Genomic DNA, 22,351 nt, shown 5'->3' on the forward strand with positions numbered 1-22,351 from the left:
GATACAGACACAGAAAACAAGCTGTTTCACAGTAGTGAATTATAAGGGTAAGAAATATTTAGATTGAAAGTAAAACAGAGAACCCCTTTTCTCAACCCTTCTTTTCCCAAAGGTGTCAGGGAACTACACTTTGTTCGTCTTTTTTTTGGCATCATGTTAATGTTTGTGTAGCAGCAGCAAGTATCTGCTTCAAAGTGAGAGAGGCATGTACAAGTACACGTGCAAGAGGACAGCCTCCATGTCTTAAGTGCATATAAACGGTTTTTTTTACATGCAGTATATACAGACGGTATAAGAATGCGCAATATAGAGTGTCTTATATCCTTTTTTCAGCATTTTCGATTATTTTCACCAAATATACAAACACACCTGAGCCAGAAGTACTCAAAATGTTTAAAATCGGATTGAATTTGTGAAATTTGGAAATACGTCACAGTTCAAAGTTCAAAAAACTTTAAAAAACTGTCTAATTTTGTGACTTCTGCACAATTATTGCTACTTTATATTACCACTAAAAATGTAATATTAAATGAATCATAACTTTTGACTCAACAACACGTAAGAAAAACAAAAAAAAATTTAAAGCCTGAGTATGTGACCTATAAACACACAACCCCAGGATGTCCATATAAGGAGTTGTGTATTATTCCCACGGCGATTTACCATGGGTGCTGGTTAACTAAGGGTTAACCTTCTTAAGTGTTAAATGTTACTGGACCTTTTTAACTGACCTCAGCGCAGCTTTACTCTTCTTGAACTTGCTGGGCCTGATTCTGGCAGTTTGACTCTTCATCTTTTTTCTACACATTCAACAAAGTGCAACGAAAGCTACGAAACATCCAACAACCACGGGGTCAGAGAGAGGGATGAATTATAAAAGAAGAAAAACAATTTCATCCACCATCAGTCAGCTTAACGAAGGGAAAACTAACAAACATTTATACCGTGATGCAGATGGTACTTGTGAGCTCACATAATCAGCAGAGTTAATAAAACAAACAGGGAGATAGTTACCGAGATGATTACCAATAAAGCATTGCAGTCGCTCTGAAGGAGCGCTGCACTCCTGCACATCTCCCAGCCGAGCGTCAGATAAAATACCAATCACCTTCGACGAGGACGACGAGCCGATGTTTAAAATGTGACCGGCTCTCGCCTCGCTCTCATCCCGTTGCAAACATACCGCACATTGACTGAGCTCATTTTCTTGCCTCCTCCACCGCGTTAACATCTCCAGCCTTGTGCTTTTTATGTATCATATAGCTCAGTGTTATGTGACTTTATGGTTGGTTCACTACCGCACAGTGTGGGCTTCTCCTGCACTCCGAGATGAAGTATACAAAACAGCTCATATTCCCCCGAGGACTTCCTGCGGGAGCAGAGCTTATTTCACCAGATGGAAGTGCATAACCACTTGCAGTATAGCCATCTCCCTCTGGTGGCCCGAGTGGAATGACAAAATATGATTGATTCAAAATATTTTAAATCTGTATATTATCAGTATGTGGGTTATTCTGTGTCGAGTCAGTAAACCAGTAATGGTTATAGTGTTGCCTTAGAGTTGTTGTTATTTCAATATTTAGGCAACCAGCCTCTGATAGAACCCACGTGTGGTTGGGCTACTCTGATTTTTAAATGATATTCTATTCATTACTTTCTCAGAAATTGTAAGCATTCAGCAGACGCTTTTGTCCAAATCGACTTACAAAAGAGGAATACGCTACATAGGAGAAGTCTTGGAAAGAAATCCACTAGATAGGAACAGTGGACTGACAGAGAGTGAGAGTGCAGAAGGAGATTGCAGGGAAGGTAAGTGCTAGGACAGGCGAAGCTCTTGGAAGAGCTGGGTTTTCAAGAGCTTCTTGAAGATAGACAGAGATAAACGCCCCACCCCCCTGTTCTGGTAGTGCTCGGTAGCTCATTCCACCAGCATGGAACGACACTTGAAAAGAGTCTGGATGTTCTTGTGCGGGGAGTTGGCACTGCCGGACGTCAATCCTTTGATAAACGGAGTAGTCGAGGGGTAACATACTGTAAGCCTTTAGGAGAGCATTTAAGGAGGTGGGAGCAGACCCATGGAGCACTGTGTGGGCTAGCATCAGTGATTGAAGGGTAGCCAGTGGAGCTCAATGAACAGAGGGGTGACATGTGCCATTTAAGGCTGATTGAAGACCAGGCGTGCCACCATGTTCTGGACAATCTGGAGGCCTGTTTGCAGGGCGTTGCAGTAGTCGAGGCGGGAGACGACCAAAGCCTGTACTAGGAGCTGGGTAGCCTGTTATAGGTACGGCCTGATTTTTCTTATATTGAATAGTGCAAAGCGACATGACCGGGCGTCAGAGGCAACATGATCTGTAAAGGTCAACTCATCATGACACCCAAAAATGCATAGATACTCAATAAGAAGTTCAGTTGAGATAGTACCAAATGTTTCATTAAAATGTTTTACTAATGATACATTTTCAATTTCAAATTTTTATTTTTTTTTTTTTATTTAAGTGAAGGCACAAAATGTGAGTTTACAGAACCAAAACCATCACTTTGATTCAGGAAGCTTGCAGTTAGTTCCAGGTCCTTAAAAAAATATGGCATGGTATAAAGGTTTTCATGCTTTTACATCTGTAGCAGTCATATTTTTCCAATATAATAATAATACTAATAATAATAATGCCAAAACAAGGATTTGAAGGCTGTAAGAGTGAAATCATATCTTGTGGCTTTTGCGACACATAAATAACAGACCAGATTCTGACTTCAGCATCAAAACCTGTGTTTGTTACAGCTTTTATTGCCCGGGGTCATTGCAATATACTTTGCTTATTTACCTACTGAGAATGAACTGGAAGTTTCTGATGAGCAAAAGTTGAGCTTGTTTTTTTTATAACTTCCCCTGGCCACTTAGGCCTATTTGAATTTTAAAATCGACTTTGTTTTGACTGACAAATACTCAGCGTATGATGAAACTTCACGCTACAGCAGTGAAGCAAATTTAGTAAGAGATTATAGAGCGATGGTGTTTGCTTAGGGGACACATTTAGCTGTTTTGCTCATTAAACGATTAAACCTGCCCTTTAGAGTCAGGAGTCAGCGTGTTTTAGTCTGATTTTTCCCCCCCTCTGTGTACCTGCACCGTGAAACACGCTCAGATTCTAGATTGTCTTTAATCAAACGGTGACTTGTGCTCATATGCAAAATCTATTCTACATGTTAAATGCAATTGCCAATATACTGCAATGGGTGCACTGCCCTAATTAGGTGCAGTCTTTGTTTTTCTTTTCCGTCCCTTTATCTCAGCATGTCTGAGCCGAGATGTACACTTATTACAGACTGAATCATCACTATAAACAAAAATATTATCACACTTTGTGCCTGCGCTACAATATTTTGTTTCTATTCTGAAAAAAGAAGCGATGTTTCATTATGGCTTAATGACACAAATTCATCACAAAAATCATACTAAAGCAATGAATACAAACCTTAGTAAATTATTATAATTGATAATTGATAATACAAGTATCTTATTGATAATCTTCTCGATTGATCTAAACGGAAATATTAGTGGTGCCTCTTCACATCCATCTTTCTTCTCAGCTCATGTTTTCTTATTGAAACCTTTAACGACTGAGCTCATCTTCACGGGATTTATCCTTTTTGTGTTACAGTAACCATGGATTTGGACAAATCAGATACCACAATAAGACCTGACATTTAGTATTTTGTCAGTTGTCAGATGTACGACTATATTGCTGTTTGTAAGTCATTCATCCCTCTGGTTGATTTTTCTTTTTTCCTCCCCAGACATGCAACATTAATTTTATATAATGCCCTTTGACACGCAAGGAAATATATTTCTATCCCCATTAGCAGTGCTTGTTATGTTCTTTTAAGCTTTCACCGTTATACCTCTTATATGGGATTATTCACTCGTTTTGATGCTTCTCATTTATATAAGTGTACACGGAAAAGGTCTCATCCTAAGAAAAAAAGTGGATCTTCAATGCTGCAGTTCAAGGTGTTGTCATTAAAATGCAGGTTTGCCTTCCCCCCCCATCTTATGCTTTGTCAGCTGTTTGAGCATAGCTGATACACTATTGACATCGGGGTATTAGAGCCAGTGAAGTGCTTTGTACAAAGACATTTGGTCTGATTTGCAAAGTCTTTGGACAATTAAGAGAACGGTTCTGCAGCAATAACTCCTGACAACATACAGCCCATCCCTGGCTGCTCCCTCTCCTCATTGTGTTTCTCACAGCTATAGCTGTCATCCTCACTATAGGTATGTTATTATTCCTGTCTCCAATTCTTACAACCACCTTGTCCCTACTACAGCTTCCGCTGTTGCCCTCCGGAGTGGGCAATTTGTCTTTCACCTTGCCAGTAATCTTTGTGGACTTGGCCAGCAGTACTTGCAAAATACCTGTGATTTATAAAGGCTTTTAAAGACAAGAGTTTGTTTTTTTGTTTGTGTTTGTCTTTGCTTCACCTCTGTAGAGTGACTTGATTACCTGTAATCTTACTGGTTGTCTTTGTTATTTAAAGTGGTTGGAACACATCATGTCCCTGTGTGCAAGGGGTTTCTGTTTCCTCCCACAGTCTAAAAACATGCAACATGGGGATTAGGTACTCTAAATTGACCGTAGGCACATTGACAGCACCCCCCGCGACTCTCATGAGGGAGGATAAAGCATGGATGGAACACGTCACGTCAAAGAGTCACTGTTGTGCACACACAGTGATATTCAATATGGTTTCCTTCACTGATACATGTTGGGACCCATACAATCATATTTATAGCACAAGGTGGAAAACCTAACACCCCAAAGATAGAGGTGACAGTGAAGAAGTGTTTCAATACATCATGAAAGTCAGAAAACCACAGGCCTGTACATACATTCATGATATAACATGGTATGTGCATTTGCAGAACAATTAATTGAAAAATAATGCATCCTTCCATCCATCCATGCATTTTCTACTGCTTTATCCTGAATGAGGGTCGCGGGGGGCGCTGTGCCAATCTTATCTAACATAGGGTGATAGGATTGCCAGTCCATCCCAGGGCCACATAGAGACAAACATCCATTCACTCTCACACTCACACCTACGGTCAATTTACAGTGTCTAATTTACCTAATCCCCATACTGCATGTGGGAGGAAGCCAGAGAACCCGGAGAAAACCCACGCACACACAGGGAGAACAAGCAAACTCGGCCCTTGTTCTAACCGGATCTCGATCCGCGGGTCTTCTTTCTGCAAAGGCAAGAGTGCTAACCACTGCTGAGAATAATCAGAGGATGAAAATGTACAGTAGTGACAATGAAACCACAGTAAATCCCATCACGTCGAGTTAATTACCCGAGATAAACACCGCACATGACACAGAAACACTCAATTTGTAAAAACAGAGATTCACAGTGTAATAGACAAAAGTGAGGCAGTTAAATTACTGACCTTGGGGCAGGGTTTTTTTTTTTGCAAAGCTTCTGAATCATGGATGCATTTATCTGTTTCATAACACTGCCTCTGTTGCACAGACTATTAATTTCAACGGTGGGGTAAGGAGGTTACTATTCTCATTTGCCCCGTAAACTACACTTGCAGAGGTCACTTCGGCTAATGGGAGTTGTTTTGACTGAGTATTCGTCAGGATGGTTGATGCTCGCTGTGATCGAGGCTTAAAGGCTGAGCCGGGCCACTCTTTAATTAGAGAGGACAGTGTCTGCATTCACGTTGCTGCTGCTGCTGCTGCTGCTTATGTGTCAAAAATGTACGTGCACATATATATAGATACAGAACATATGTACTGAAAGATGGAGATTGAACGAGTCAAAGCAGAGACGCACAGGAAGGTATAATAATCTACAAACCAAACAAGGAAAGCCAAAGTGCTTGGAGATGAAATGTGTCTCACTTCTTGACAAGGTGTAATATTCTCATATGAGAGTTAGATGATTAATGTTCACAGTCTGCCCCCCCCTCCCTCCCTTATACTCCCTGGGTCATATATTATTATAAAAGGGCCATAAGAGATAACATATCCATAAAACATCATAAATGATAATGTTGTCACTGGGAAAATGTTATATATACAGTACATATATAAAATAAGATAAAATAGCAATTTAATGATGCAAATCTCTAATAAATTGCTATTTTATTGTAATGTTCCATTGTTTAAACCGTAGCTTCATGCATGTGTGGGAGTATGTGCACGCACCAAAATACAGTAAACACAGAAGTCAAGTCAGCGGCGTAATCAGGAAAGGTCGCAGGATCTTTGCTTTGAAAAGAGCAAAACTGTGGGTGGGTTAAAAGCGTTGTGCTAATAGAGCGCTAACAACATTAAAATGTTGCCGGTGGGGCAGTATATTATGTTGTATCTTGTCAGCTATTTGACAGATGCGGCAATATTTTCTTGTTCTGTTTGTACTAATACAATTTGGGGCATATGATCCAACGTAAAGGTGCACTTCTCCCCTTTTTTTCTTCCTTGAGCCGAATCAGCGATCCTGCAGCTGGAATAAATGTAGGCTTTTTGTTTGAACACGGACCCTTTTTTTTTTTTTTTTAAATCCACAAAGTGTGTGATATGCATTTCTCTAGTGATTCTCTTGCTCTACATTTGCCCCGACTTCTTGTTCCCCGCACGCTGCACACCCATAGTATTTAGTGTCACATTTGAGGTTCCCTTGCGAAACACTAAGTGGGACTGTAGGGGGCTAACATGACAACGTTAAAAAGCTCAGTTTTTTTTTTTTTTTTTTACAGCATGTGTGGCCCAGTTTTAAGCCGAGCAGTCAGTCAGAGAGAGGAGAATGAATAAGGAGCCGGAAAGATTCAGGCTTCTTCTGTCATCCCACAATTGCAAGTGTTTGATTGCTGATAGGGCTTTTATGCAGGCTGCAGTCGACTCTTTAAATCTAACACAATGAGACAAAAACTAATGGAAGCGCCGGCACCAAAAACACCATTAGACGCAGGCACGGTGGGTTGCAATGTTGTTGTTTTTTTGTGCTTTTCCTGGCATGAGTTTGAGCTGTGGTACAGTAAGTACAATCTACTGCTAACAATGATACGGATTGATGATCTTTGCCTTAGAGTAAAAAAAAATAAAGGTGCAATTTCAGCAGCCATTATAAATTATAAGGCTCATGTCTGATTACGGAAATGTTAGAGGGGCATATTAGGCTTTTTAATACTGTGTTTTTCTACAAAGGAACCACTTTTAGAAACATCTTTGCACATACAGTATAAAGAGACATCTCTGTTGTTTAAAACTTATTGGAGAACTCACAATAACTTGTAATGAATTCATGTACTCTTGGGCAAAGCTGCTGCCACAGAAAATGTGTAATTGCGCAGCAGAATTTATTAAAAAAACATTCAGCTATTGCTGCTATAATGTTTAACTTTGTTTTTCTTTCCCCGTTTAATCATACTGAAATGGTACGATTCTAAATATCGTGGCTTGGTGCATTTGAATTGAATTGAATGTAATAACAAATATGCAATGACTGAATGAATTAGGTTTGCTGTGAAAACACAAATATTCCAAACCGACTGTGAAAGAGATCAAATATGTAAGCAATCACTTTTCACACTTTAACTATGGAACTGTAAGATTACAGCCATAAAAAAACTATATTATATGTGTATAATATAATAGTGACATCAGACTGATGCTCAGTGAAAATACAAGACTTACGGAGGCTGAAGATTAAGACTAAGTCAGCAGTTCATCGGAGCTCCGTGATCTTCCCATCTGAATAAAACAAACTGACACGAGTATAAAACAAAGATTATGTTATAAAAGCAGTCGTCGGACACAGTAAAAGAGAAGGGCGTCAGAAACGAAGCAGGTACTTTATTTTATCAATTTACCAAAAGTGTGTGAATGAAGCTTTCAAACAAAATCAAAACACCTGAGAACAATAAAAACCGCTAACGAAAATAAAACGTCACAGTAACGCACACAGTTTAACAGCCTTAAAGATTTCCTGTCGTTTATTTAACTGTTCCATGATTTTCTTGTCACCTCTCGTTTCGTCTGAAACACTATCTCGACAAAGTGTTACTCCAACGAAAAACCAGTATTCTTTGAACGTCACACCTTTGCAATGCTGGCGTGCAGTGTGTGCTTTTCTAACGTTTGTGACTTTCTCCCTTTCTGTGACACACCATAATCAGCAGCGAGGCACTTTTATTATATTTATTATGTTTCCAATTATGTCCCACTCTCGTCTCTCAATCTGTGTGTATTTACGTTTCCATATTACAGTCTTTATTCTCCTGTATTTCTCCCCGTGCTTTCAGGGAAAGAAAAATAATGCCAATAGCTGTCATGCAGCGGAGGGACATGACAGCAATCGGAAGGATAACTGTGTTGTGGAAGCGTGTACTGAAGGTGTTATCAGGAGGCTGAGTGCAGATGCTAAATAATGTGACAACAAAGGAGCGATTATGAGTTCTTTTTTTTTATCGCAAGCCGTTTCCACTGCACGCAGTAATTGTAATTTATGATTCTGTGTCTGTCATAATTCCCCTTTTCCAGTGATGGCTTATGTTTCCTCGTCGCGATTAAAACACCCAACCAAGAACATTTTGGATTAGAGCATTATTGCCACTGAGTATAGTCTGACCACTCACTCACTCATTCACTCACTCACTCACTCACGCACGCACTCCCTCAGCCAGACAGACAGACGTGCGTGTCAGCCAAATGGTGCTATTTGCTGGAGCACGACTGGCATTTCTCCAGGCCATGGGGATAGCAAGCTTGGCAGCGCAGATCACTGATGGACTCGTTGAAGCGGTTCGCGAGCATAGACAGCTTGCTGCCGTGACACAGAGAGCAGGGAGCGCAGCCCGAACCACCACAATGCTGGCAGCTGTCTGCCTCCTGAAGAAAGAAGAAGAAACACATTAGAGGAGGAGGAGGAGGAGGAGGAGGAGGAGAAGCGAGTACAAGTGAGAGACACGTTAAAAAAAAGGTTAAAAAAAGTTAATGCCCAGGTTGGGATTAAGCCGAAAGTTGGCGCAAGGTCATTAGATAAAGTTGTGTGTCATCCAAATCTAAACAGCTGTGGTGTGTATAGAGTACTGCAATGTAATCATCGTGCGACACAGCTGCTCTGAATCCTCAAATCTGATTTGGCCACATTTGAACAACTTGGGTGGGTTTTTTTTTCCCCACATATTTTAAATATTACTAATAATTTAGGTTGTTTCAAAACAGATGGCTGTGTATACCCATGTGTACATGGAATTTAAATGGTCTGCCCTTTACTGGCAAACACTGAAAAGCATTTTTTGACCTCTGACATTTCAATGCAATGGGTCGACAATCCCATCAGACCTTTGAGGTCCTTAGACGGCGCCTCAGGTAAAATCAGCAGCAGGTAAAAGTGCATTTAGTCACTGTGGACCTTTAACTTTCTGTTTTGTCAAGCAATATTAAATGTGACTAAGTGGGAATATGTGTGTAGGTATAGATCAATGGTATCGAAATTGTATTATGGGTTTTATTTCCTCGACTGGATATTTTATTACTGTATTTTAATCTAAAGCACATTGGGTTTTCTTTGCGATGAAATGTGCTACATAAATAACCTTGCCTCGCCTGATCGACATAGGGCATTTTCATTTTCCAATTGTATTTCTTATGAAATGCTCTTGCTCTTGCTAAGCAGGTGAGTTCCAGCGTAATGTACGGCCAGTCCATCATTTTTACAGTCAGTGAATCATTACAATAATGAGCAAGCTGCCCGCGCTTCAGCGACAACGTCAGGAAATGTACAACGTGGTTATATTTGAATCTTCATGAACTACTTTAAAGATACCGCCGCAGGAAATAGATGGACTGGAGTACATCAGTGACATGGAAGAAAGAAAATATTTGAACATTTCTTTGATAAATATCAAATCAAGGGAACTGAAAGTAAGCAGCACATTATAGGATAGACACACACAGTGCAGTATAAATACAACAATAAAACATCTGCAGTAAAAGAAAAATGAACAGCATCGAGATGGTGTTGAAGGCTTTACTGTAATGGACAAAGGGAGAAAGGGATTTTTTTTAAATGGTTGACAGTTCAAGGTAAAAGTAATAAGATTAATCATCCACTATAGTTCCCTGAAGTTGCACTTAGCATTGGTGACACGCTGCCACAGTTAAGCTGTTGCATTTAGAGCGAAATCAAGGTATAAATCCATGCTGACGCTTACAGAAATATAAAGACGGCGAAAGGAGGAACCATGGAAGAAAGAGAGACCGCAAGACAACAGAGAGAGAAAAAGTGGAAGATGGACCTTTTTTTTTCATGTGCTAGAGAAAATGGGAATCTAACAAGAAAGGTGGGAAAAGGGTGAGGGGAGTGAAGCAAAGAGAGCAGTAATCATCCAAGGAGGTGAGAGGGAGGGAGTGGGTAATCCTTGCAGCCTGGTAAGTGGCAGGCAAATGCAGCAAGGGCAGAGTAAAAACTGTGGACTCATCAGTATCTGTTCACAGTTGATAGATAACACGAGGACAATGGGCCGGTGGTTGCTGCAGCAGCAAGAGGGGGCCACATGGAGAAGGAAAATAATGGCAGTACAAATAAGGTGGCACTTACAAAGAAACACAAAGACGGTTGTGGGATGAGGGGAGAAAAAAAAAAATCACCCCTTTGTGAGTAGATGTAAATTACAATTCTTATTCTCTTGAAAGCAAATTTAAACTGAGGAATCGATGGTGAGACTCATGCAAAGAAAGAAAAAAGAGGAGAGGAGGGAGGGAACATGGTGGGGGGAAAAAAATGGGATGATAAAAACCTACAACACCACTGAGAATCATTTGGCAGAGGACCATTACCGTGGTCTTAATGTTGCTGCTGTGCGCCTCTTTGTCCTCCCCGTCCTGTATACTCAGAGCTTTCGCTCTCCTCCTGCTCACCCTCTCCTTGGCCTTTGGTTTTGCTTCCAAGTCCACATGCGGCGCCGCGTGGTGTCGCGACACCTCAGGATTCTTTGGTGGTGCCCTGATGATGCGCAGGTTGCTGGTGTAGATGATTATCTTGCCAAAATCCAACACTTGGGACTGAGGGGGGGGAAAGAATAGGTCAAATAACCCAACATCACTTTAAAAGTACATCGAACTAATTACTAAGAAACTCAGTGCACATTGCACAGTAAAGGTTCACCTAAGGATCACTGCACCTGCCTTTAAATGATGCACTAAAATGGACAAAAAAAAGGGAAAAAACTGCATCCAGATTGCTGTCTTTTACTGGCTGTCTTTTACTGATAAATGTGATAACTATCAACCTCAGTTGTGACTCTTACATCAGGCGAGCAGCAAGTGTACCTTTACCTGCCCTTACTATGATCCCACCATTACAAAGCTGCTTCCATGGCAGCTCAATAAAACTGGCTTTTTCATGTAAGAGGAAGAGTTTTTTTGCTGTTTTTATTCCATTGAAATTGTAAAAAAAAAATTCTGAGCAGCACACTGTTAAAAGACCCATTGGTCATTGCTATTTATCCGTTCTCTCTTATCATGAAACAATAAATTGTGACTCCACGAGGGCGCCTTTGTGTTTCCCGTCATCGAGATTGTAATAGTTTTATTCTATTGCCACATTGTTGCGTTATAAAAGATAGCTGTTGTCCCGCTTGATTTCTTAATTAAAACTCAGCGGAGTCGTCTTGATTCGACTTCATTTGAACCGCACTCGAGAATGGATTTAGACAATTAAGACAGCTGCTCGTACTTGACATTCAGGCAGAAAGAAATGGCAAAATCTGAAGCAACTCTCACCTTGATTACTATCAAAATGCAAGAATCTTGCAAAAACAACTTACGCTGGCGTCTCCCTCTGCTCCCTCTGTCAGATCAGCAGTTGGCTTGTAGTTTCCCATTCCTCTGTATACATTTATTCTTTGGGCAATGAGCCCCGTTGGAGGATACTGACCTGGATGCAGAATGAGAAATGTTGTCAGGAAACGGATTTATTTTGTTTTTGGCACGATGCTTTCTCAAGTGACAACTTAAACTCTTACTCGAGATTGTATACGGTGTGTAAATTGGGAGATAAGCCTCAGTTTTCACTTGATTTTAAAAGTTTGAGCGTTTTGAGCAAAGCTAAGCACGTCCTTGCACCATGGTGGTTTGTGCTATGGCCTTGATAAAAAGGTCTGTTCTCAAGGGGGCTAATCATTTTGACCCTGGTACTTTTTGGTTTTTGTGGAATAATTCAATTTCTGTGTGCAAAGTCAAATAATGGAAGTATCCAAAATAAAATGTTGTTTGAAAAAGCAAATTTCATCTGATTTCGTCCTCAACTGGACGTATAATATACGTCCAGTATATATATATATATATATATATATATATATGAAAAACATGTTAACAAGCATGTTTAAATGGTGATTAATCTGTTTAGGAACCACTGTCAAGTGCTTTACAGGTCAAACGGGAGAAATAAAATGATGTTAATATACAAAATGGCTCAGTAGCTGTTCGAAAAGTTCATTTCAGAGAGTGTAACGATCACAGGGGTCATCGTATGATCCACCTACTCTTGTGTTAGCGGCTATAATTTTGTTGCCTTTAAAATACCAAAGTAATGGACCTTAATGACCTGTGCACTCAGGACTCGGGTAGATTATGTTGCAGCTGGGACACGAACACTGTCATCACTGTGGGCATTAATATCTTTCTTATGCAGCAGGAGAGGAGAACACAGCATTCTAAAATTCTGTTTCTGTAGGAGCTGCTGCTGAGGCTGATTAACCCGCCGCCTGAGGACGGTGATGTTGTTGGCGATACAGAGGCTCAGACAACTAGACCAATGTTGTGTACATTTTTGTGGTGGATTATACGTTCTTAATACATTTTGGAAAATTGGTTTGGCTTGACATTAACTATATCCAACAGTTGCACTGATTGGAAAAAAAAGGGAGAACCTTTACGGGTGATTACACTGTTCATTGTGATCAATGTGTTTAAGTTAGTGGCGCTGTACAAACTTGGCTTTTACTTGGCCGCTGGAAAGTTAAAGAGTGCCTTTGCATCCTTGTACTTTGACTGGTGTCAGAGGCGAAAGTTTAGACCTTTTATTTCTTCACAGACTATGAAAATATAGACAAACAACAGCTCTTCAAATAAATCAAAAGGCAAAAGCACATTTTTGCTTATTTTAACCATAGAAGGACCAGAGAATGTCCTGTAACTAAGTGCTTTTGCCCATTTTTCCAGAATAACTTCCAATATCTGGCAGTTATTTACAATTTGCTGCATGTTAAAATACTGCTTTGACAATTTAAACACTGCAGTTGTACACGAACGACAGATTTTGCATGTTAAATTTGAAATTTGAACAGTATGTATAAACGTTTTCTTGTGCATCAATGTGCAAAAACAGGCCAAAAAATGCTAGGCAGTCGCTCGTGTACAAGCAGTCGTTCCATATCAGATCCTTTGGGCCTCAATTGTCAGAAAGTTGAGGCTCGTTGGTTCTGGCACGAATGGCCTTCTCGTGAGTTTGTTTACGGTGGATTGCAGGTTTACGAGCCTGAGACCCACACACTTTGGACACCCCCCTTCTCCAGCGACACCATTTGAGATGGAGACATACTGGTTCTGGTTGGGGTGCTTGCAGCGAGCTGCCAGAAGACTTGATTACAGTCAAGGTCCGCCTTAAACCACGTCTCATCTGCCAGTTGCAAGACAACTGCCCTTGGAGACTTGAAGGTTCCAAACCCCAGTAACCCAAGGGCCCGCTCCGTTTTGTGGCGCCGACCGCACTCGCCAGCCACAGAGTGAGTAGTAACGGTTTCAGGTCGGGGTGCACTGATCCCACGCACGCCCTCCCCACTCCGCCTGGATGCAGTTTAGTGTCATACCCAGGACCATCCTGAAACAGCACGAGTGAAATTACCGCAATAACCACACATTGGCTTTGACGTGTGATGCCTCAGCTTTCAGAAACCGTTGGAATTTTTTCGATGGCACAAACTGTTGCGTAACTACGGTAATGCAAAGTGTGAACGTGTCGTCAGCGATACGCTCTGTGTTAAGGGGTTAAAGCTTAAAGCATCCCTAAATCATTTTCAGCCCAGATACATGGGATTGCATCAGGAAGGTAGTAGATAGTGGTGTAAAATCTCTGCCAATGAAATATGCAGATCACTGAATAAGCAGCTGATCCGCTGTGGCGCCCCCTAGAGAGGGACCAGCTGAAAAAGAACTCAACAGTTTGGGCTTTAATATTCTATACAAATGGAGTTTACACATCTTCTCCCTCTGGTAACAAGTTTACTGCCCAATCACACCTCAGTGAAGTCAGACACAACAGTGAGTGTACACAGAGATAAATCTCCCACCTTGTTGGTCCCCGTGAGCGTCCTCAAACCCACAAAGCTGCTCCATCTCCAGGTGGCTGGGGGGGATCTTGCGGTGGACAAAGCTGTGAGGGTATTTCTCCTCCGGACTGTCCAGCTCCTGACCATCCTCGTACACATGCTTCAGCACCCGGCCACTGTAGGACGACGAGAGCTTGAACCTTACCTGTGTTTTTTTTTTGTTGTTGTTTTTTTTTTAAGTGAAGGCAACATGAAGACTTGTTAATTACTGCATGATTCATTTACAGTCACACAGCAGCATGTCATCATGCAAGACAAAACTGTTTTATTCTGCCGCTTGTTTGAAGATCAGATACAAATACAGCACTCCTGTTTCAGACAGCTCTGAGCTATAACGTTGAGCTTATTAGCGGTACATAATAAAATAGTTGCACAAAAACATTTTATGAAACAGAACACTCTGAGACAGAAATGACCTCAATATGTCTTAATCAAACGTCGTCAAAAAAACCCATGGAATAAAAAAATGAAATAAAGCGATGCCATAAATAACTCACCTTTCTGGGCTTGGTGTTTTCATACCGCTGATTCAGTTTCATTTGGAGCTCCTCCATGGTGGCTGACAGAGGAGGGGACAGAGCAAGAACATCAGTCCATCCAAGAGGCTCCTTACATTGATCCAACTGACATCAGCTGGATACTGTGGTGCCTGGTGTGATAAAAGGACGTACAAGATGGATTAATGTAGGACTTGATTGATATACCAAAAGAAGGGAAGCCTGAGACTTGGGTGAATGAAAATGCTCGTGTCCTTGTGTCCTGCCTCCTGGGTTTGACTGCACCTGCTGTTTTTTTTGTTTTTTAACGGGACGCACCTCTCCAGCTCTCCATGCTAAATTATTCACGGCGAGATCGTATGCACAAAAGGGATGGTTGAGAAACCAGAACCTCTTTCATCAAATAATTATGATCACAAGAATAGATTGTATTTGGAGCCTGTGAGGATCCCGTGTGTGTGTGTGGGAGTTGTTTGGTAGTTGTACACCTGTCTGTTATTGGACGGGAGCCGAGTGCATCACTGTTGAAAAGTAAACATGACATTTGATGTCTCTTTGGAAATAACAATAACACATAACCGTTGTTTGAAAGAGAAACTTACACCGAAACATCACAAAGTGTGATGATAAAAGAGACAACGGAGCTCAGGTTTGTAAAACTCTCAAATAAAGAGGCTTTCAGACACCTGAGAAGTAGTCTAGAGTCCAATCAATTAAAAACAGATTAAACATTTATATGTGTAGTAATAATTTCTTTATCACTATCTTTAATCTATGTCATTACTTTGTTTAAATCCTCAGGAAAAGAGAACAACCGAGCACATTCATTGCACTCTGGATCAACAAAGAGCACACTTTATGAACGTCTTCCTTCCTTTATAATCCTGCAATATAATTACTTGAACTGATGTGTCGCAATTACCTAAATAGCCATGTGCTAAGTGTTTTTCTGTCTGGTGTAATGGCTTTAATTACATATCTTCATTTGTGTTTCGCTTGTAATTACCTCAACAAAACAGTGTGAGTAATAGAAAGGGTCACCGTGTATTAAACATGCGTAAAGAATAGTCAAATATCACACGGATGATAAAAGTCCTGTCCCTCCCAGCCACACATCGACATCAGAGGACATTTACATTGAATTACATTCATTTCCTGGACACTTACTCTAACCCTAACCTTAACAATACAACATGTCTCCATCTTAAAATGTAATAATTACCGTTGTGGGTACTTCCTTTTTCGTCCCCATAAGGAAAACGAGCCCCCATGATGTGACTGTGTAAACAGATATAGGCTCCCGCAGCATGAGTAATACCTGGAACACACACAAAAACAAAAATACATGTCATAATTGTATTGTTCACCTACCCCACAAATGTTTATTCTTTTAGTAACAAAGTCTCCAACTTGGCTCCAGCTCAGCGAGAGAAAAAACACTTTAAAAGCTATTTTAAAAAGTATTTTAATTGTGTCTAAATATTATTACAAGTTGTCCCAACTATGTTCTTTATTAGTGCAGAATTTCTTTATAGTTTTTCCATTCGTGGATGGAATTAGCCTGCACTTGCCTAATGGTTTGCTGCACAGAACCATCTTGGAAGGCCCTTTCAAAAGCTATTTGGATAAAGGGCAGGTGCTTTCAAAGAATTCTTGGCAGGTTGGATGGACCATCTGTTTTTTTTTTTTTCTTACTGTCTACGACGGTTGGTGAAGCCAGCTGGGAAAAAAGAAATAAATAAATTCCATCAAGAAACACCTTCCATGACATTCTTCGCTCGACTGATGTTAACGAACATTCGCTCCTTGCTGTCATTAACACCCACATGCCGATAGTTGGCAGGATGAGATCTTCATCAGATGCTGATTGGTCCAAAACACAAACAAATCCAGCTGCCTTTCTCCCTCTGAAATTCCTGCATGTTGTCGGAGATGTCAGCATGACCAGACGTCAGTGAGGAAACATGGAATTAAGAGCAGAAACTGTCAACTTAAGTCTATTGTTGTCCTGAGAAGCTCTTGGTTTTAAAATGTACAATGTGAAGCAGGACAGGGCTGATCAAACATCTTGAGAAAGTGAATTTGAAAGATGTATATCTCACTAATGTCAATAAGTGGGTTAAATTAGAGAAACCAGGGGTAACGTGCGTGTGTGTGTGTGTGTCTTCCACCTCGTCTTTCCAAAGAAAGCAAAAATAAATCCAAAGTCTGTTTAAACAAGTGTAGCAGAAGATCAATGCCAAAATAACAAACCAAAACCTGTCTTTTTAAACCTCATCTTACCTGCAAATAGAAAAACTTACCTAAGCTGAAACTGAAAACAAGAAACAGGAAAGGTGAAACAGAATGGCTTCTCTCTCCTACTTCTGCTACCATTTAGTTAAACTTAAAAGTTAACAATTTTGCCCAAACATTATGAGAATTATTTAACTTGGATAAACAAGAAAAATTACTCAAAAAAAGCCAACACCTTAAACAAACTTAAATACCCATACTGCAACTTATCCAATCTTTAAACACTACGGCTGAACTACTTTTAAGGATTTTGCAAAGACACAAGAAAGGTGAGGAGGAAGCTCAGTACAAACCCACAACTGGAGAGAAACTGGAAATAAAAGGGCTAAGCAAACCAAAACATGTGAGCTGGGGTCATAACACCCTGATAAGTATTCCGCCCCCCATCCCACTTTATAAAAGAAAAAGTTATTTTGCTCTTTGTCATTTTCAGAATTGGCCTTTCTGACTTTTTAGAGCCAATGGATAATCATTCATGCTGCCAGCATCATTTAAAGCACCATATGTCAGGTCTCATCCTGGTTATATGTGGATCATGATGTGTTTTTGTAAATATGTCCAATCTCTAAGTGCATACATATTTGAATTAATCTGTTTCCACACTGTGAGCATATTCTTCTGAAACTTTAAGTGCCATTTCATAGAACTTAACGCTAATCTGACAAATGAACGCCATTAACCTCATGCATGTCAGAGATAAGTCGTACCATTTGTCCTCTTAAATGACTGTTCTGCTACGGGAGAAAGTGAATGGATTGTTTAACCAGAGAGAGAGAGAGAGAGAGAGAACACTGGAGGGAGGAGTAAAGACTCTCTCTTGTGTCTTCTCCAACTCAGAGTCTCTACCTAATCAGATTGCAGAACAAGCGTGTGTGTGGTCACTCAAGTGAGAAATTGTTTGGGGTGCAAAGCGATGAAGGGATCGTTTCTGCGTCTTGGATTCTCTCGCCGCTGCTTTCAGTTGAAATGAGTGTGACTCTGAAAATGTCTCTGTCACCATATTAACAGTGCATGTATATTTTATTACCCCTTTATCCTCTCCTAAATACAGTATGAGCTACATTACTCACAGCACATCGTCTCTGCTAGTTATCGATCTGTGGCGAACACCTGCATCTCTGCCTGCTCTGATAGAGTGAGTGAAACCTTGAATTAACAGTTTTAGGTTTTAGGATGAGTTTGCATGTTCTCCCCCTTGTGTGTGTGGGTTTTCTCCGGGTTCTCCAGCTTCCTCCCACTGTCCAAAAACATGCAATATAGGTAAATTGAACACTAAGCTGACCATAGGTGTGAGTGAGAGAGTGGATGGTTGTTTGTCTCTAAGTGTCCAGGGTGTACCCCACCACCACAGCGGTAGAAGATGGATGGATGAATGGTTTTAGGATTCTGATGAAGATGAGTTAATAGTCCCACTGAGTCACAAATTTAAACACAAAAGGAAGTGTGGTTCCCTGAATGGGCAAATGCAGACTGTACATTGTGTACGATGGATGTGTCACTTGAAAGTGGAATTATGTAGCCGCGATCCAGGTGATGATTGCACGCTGCTGTCTTCATATATCACCAGAGTCATAAAAAACAGATCATCCAGCCAAGTGGTGAATACATCACCGGAGTTCTTTCAAAGTGTGCGGCAGGGAGAAAGTAGTAGATACATACAGTGCTGTCTGGATACACCTGAATAACGCCATCACTTTTCATCTCCGAGTGATGAAACAGAATATTCTGTTCGCAAAAAAGAGAAGAGATTTTGTAGCCTGAAGATCTAATCGCTAAAGCATAATGTCATGAAACAGCATACAAAAGAGTCAAAATTATTATGCAGTTGCCACAGGCTACCAGTCATTTTTAAGCAAAATGAAATGTTTCTTTGTATCTCTCTAAAGATAAACTAGGGAAGCTTTTACACCTCTGACCTTCCTGGTTTTGTTACTTCGGATTCACACAGAAGTTCCACCGCAAGTTTGAAATGTGACCTTATCCCAAATAATTGAATGAATGAAAACACAAAGTCATTGAGCTCAGTTCTGGTCATTGCTTATAGCTTATTACACCTTCACTCATGATAAAGTCCAAGTCTAGCTGTTCCTATTCCTACTGTCATGGAATATTTTGAACATGTAAGACCAACTGGTCACAATCATATAATCATAAACTTAACACAGAACCAAAAAAAAGTATATCCATTTGCAGTTTTAAGGCTCTCGTAAAAGTGTCACAACTTATTTTAGTTATAGCGTGTGGTGACTGCATTTCAGTTTAATTAGGCCAACTTGAGACCAAAACATGTATCTAATGTTACATATTTTAAACACTGCATTGATTACAACTGATTTTCATTAATCAGTGATGAAATGGGTGTTTTCCTAAACTGGAATCAGCTATAAAAAGGACATTTCCGAGTATTTGGTTGTTACCTGAAAAGACTTTACACTTTAATAGGGCTTCACAATCTCACCAGGCTTGTAGGGTTTTTTCAAATTAATATGAATCTTAGCTGCCTTATTGTAATATATAAAAATGTGTAATATAGATTGCCAGCTTTATTTGAGCAGGGCAACAAACCGTTGTTTTTCACTGAATACTGGCACATTGAAACAAATACATTACATTTAACTGCATTGATTTGACATGCCAGGGACAAGGACGCGGTGCACTCCATCTTTAAGAAGTGTCTCCTTTAAAGAGATATAATAAAAATAGAAGATAATAAAAATAATTTACTCTATAGCTGTGTGATATTGATCTCTAAGTGATACATTTAGTGAATATTGTACACATCAGCTGCCTTGAACCATCTGCAGCTACAGTGCCATGTCCTACCTTTACCCTGCATCAATGGATGTTAATTTTGGAAGTCATTTTGTGTTTATGGGGGCGTGTACATGTTCAATTTGATTGTTTTTTCCCCAGGGTGTAAGAGTACCCAGAGGAGTTATGAGCATTACACTTGGCAAGTCTCGCTGTGTGAGGGAGAGAGAGAGAGAGAGGAAGGAAGCATTAGTCCTTGCAACCTATTTCAGTCATGTACCGTCTATTGTACTCTATTTTCGTCTCCTGCTTTTTCCTTCCCTTCTTCCAACAAACACACAAAACAAAAGGTGAGAGTCTCACTTTTTAAAAAGACACCCGACTCATTATTTTGTTTGTATACTATTCTTGACACCCTCCCTGGAGGGGACGGCATTCACTGTCGCTCACTTCAGCGGCACCTATTTTGAGGCGACAATGACACAGCAATCAGTCACAAACTCTGGATTCAACGTGTATTGGCATAGGGAGGCGGTGTTATAAGTGAAAGGTTGAATTACTCGTTTATTTACACAAGAGGTTTTTTCGAAAAGTGAGTTAACAAAGCGGTATTGATCACTCGCCGTGTAAAACGAGAGCTTTGCAATGTCAGACGTGAACTACTGCTATCCAAAGTCCTCTCTCTCTCTCTCTTTTCCAATTTCAACGAGCACTAACTCAGAGAGTATTTTTCTGCTCTTACTCTGCACTCGGGCAGCTGGCAGGCAGGCAGGAGGGTGGGGTGGTGGGGGTGTGTGTGAGGGGGAAGACAAGATAAGACAAGAGAGATGAAGAAAGAAAGGCTGTAATTAGAAATGCATGGGACTATGAGGAAGAACCACGTAGGGCAGAGGCAGGGAGTGACGAGGCTGTGAAAAATCATGTCTTCAATTATCCCCCGAGACACAAATGTCATATCCTTTGTGAAGGCTACGGACGAAAAAGGAAATATCTGCAGCACAGACAATAGGTTTAGGCTGTGACTCGTCTAATTTACAAGCTTCTCACGAGTCAGTTACAGCTATAACTTACCATTATTCACTTAAAAAGGCTCAAGTATAGAGAGCTACAAACTACGACACAGCACAACTCGCTGTTCTCGAATGAATTTACACTTTAAAAACAACCTTTTTTCCCAGACAGAAATCTTGTAACTCTGTAGTTTTTGTTTTTCAGTTTCAAATAAAAGAGACACATGAAAAACTATGGGCGTCTATGACGCAGCTTCCACTGTTTGGCTGTCTGAAAAGCTTATAATGAAGTGGAGATCACACATAAACCATCCCAGCCATGGGACACTGTGGCCTTGGTAGTGCTTAAAGTGTGTTTTGATCCGCAGTGGACTCAATCTTCACACAGCCCTGACAAATCAAAAAATTGTCAGACAGCTCCAAGTCCCCCGACTCTAAATCCATGTTAGGCATTTTTTAGAAATCTCCACATCACTGCAACAGCTGCAGACACAGAATTGTTTCAGAGACTCCCCCCAAAAAAGCAGCCAGTGAATTAGCAATTAACATATAAATGACTTAATTTATACATGAAAACAAACTCTGATAGTAAATTACAGAAAGACTTTACAGAGACCTAATTGATGACAAAGCAGAAACCACTGGCACCAAATTAGATTAGACTGTCACGACAGAAAAAATCTGTTCTACAGCAACAATTTAAATAGAACTACTAATACATTTAAATTTCATTATCTTAATTACGGTGTCTATCAAATGATAGATGCTGCAAGTCACAGTCAAGTTAATATTTCACCGGGACTCATATTCTATCTCGTTTTAATTAGCCGAATGGTTGCGGTGATAGTGTTCAACTCCCTTGAAACTCTAAGTTCATGCAGAAACTTGCAGTGTGAATGCGACAGAGGCCTCATCCTCCTCCTCCTCCTCCTCCTCCTCACTCTCAAAAGATGATGCATGAGTGTCTGTGCCGACTCTATTCCCAGCCAAAATGAGATTTCGGACATAGGTGGGGGCAAATAAAGGCAGGGAACAAGCAGGAATCAGCAAATATTTGTACTATGTGTGACCAGGGGGCAACAGCTACCAGGTAAACAGAAAAATAATGTCACCCTGGGAGTTTCTCACTCAGCAATTTAACAGTTCTTTAAAGAGGAATAAGAGCAGAGAGGTGGGCGTCGATCTGGTGGATATTTTGTCCCAATATATATTGTATTTTTTTACCAAAAATAATTCTGGTCTGTTTTTACAAAAAAAATATGTTGGGTCTGTTTTAATGAGATTTTTTTTCAGGTGTGTTTTTACAAGATTTGTTTTGGTCCTCAACACATCCAACAGAAGCTGGTTGCAAATATGCTTCCGTAAGCCTGTCTGCATTTCAAGTGCATCATTTT

At 40.4% G+C, this 22,351-nt stretch overlaps 1 protein-coding gene across 5 annotated transcripts in view; it reads right to left on the bottom strand.

Annotated features, from left to right (window-relative positions):
* Positions 1-7,910: 7,910 nt before the first annotated feature.
* Positions 7,911-22,351, bottom strand: part of LOC131458818 (glutaredoxin domain-containing cysteine-rich protein 2) — a 32,712-nt gene continuing 18,271 nt past the window's right edge. For 2 of the 5 annotated variants that reach the window (XM_058628104.1, XM_058628103.1), the window contains exons 5-10: positions 16,124-16,219; positions 14,902-15,053; positions 14,366-14,549; positions 11,843-11,952; positions 10,854-11,078; positions 7,911-8,900 (exon numbers count right to left, since the gene is read on the bottom strand). In XM_058628104.1, coding sequence (XP_058484087.1) covers positions 8,727-8,900; positions 10,854-11,078; positions 11,843-11,952; positions 14,366-14,549; positions 14,902-14,958 — 750 coding nt within the window. In that variant the 5' untranslated portion in view covers positions 14,959-15,053; positions 16,124-16,219 and the 3' untranslated portion in view covers positions 7,911-8,726. Of the gene's footprint in view, positions 8,901-10,853; positions 11,079-11,842; positions 11,953-14,365; positions 14,550-14,901; positions 15,054-15,108; positions 15,183-16,123; positions 16,220-22,351 lie in introns of those variants that run through there. The other 3 variants (XM_058628107.1, XM_058628106.1, XM_058628105.1) reach the window with 3 other exon arrangements.

The sequence above is a fragment of the Solea solea genome, chromosome 4 (assembly GCF_958295425.1).
Source record: "Solea solea chromosome 4, fSolSol10.1, whole genome shotgun sequence".
Classification (NCBI taxonomy): domain Eukaryota; kingdom Metazoa; phylum Chordata; class Actinopteri; order Pleuronectiformes; family Soleidae; genus Solea; species Solea solea.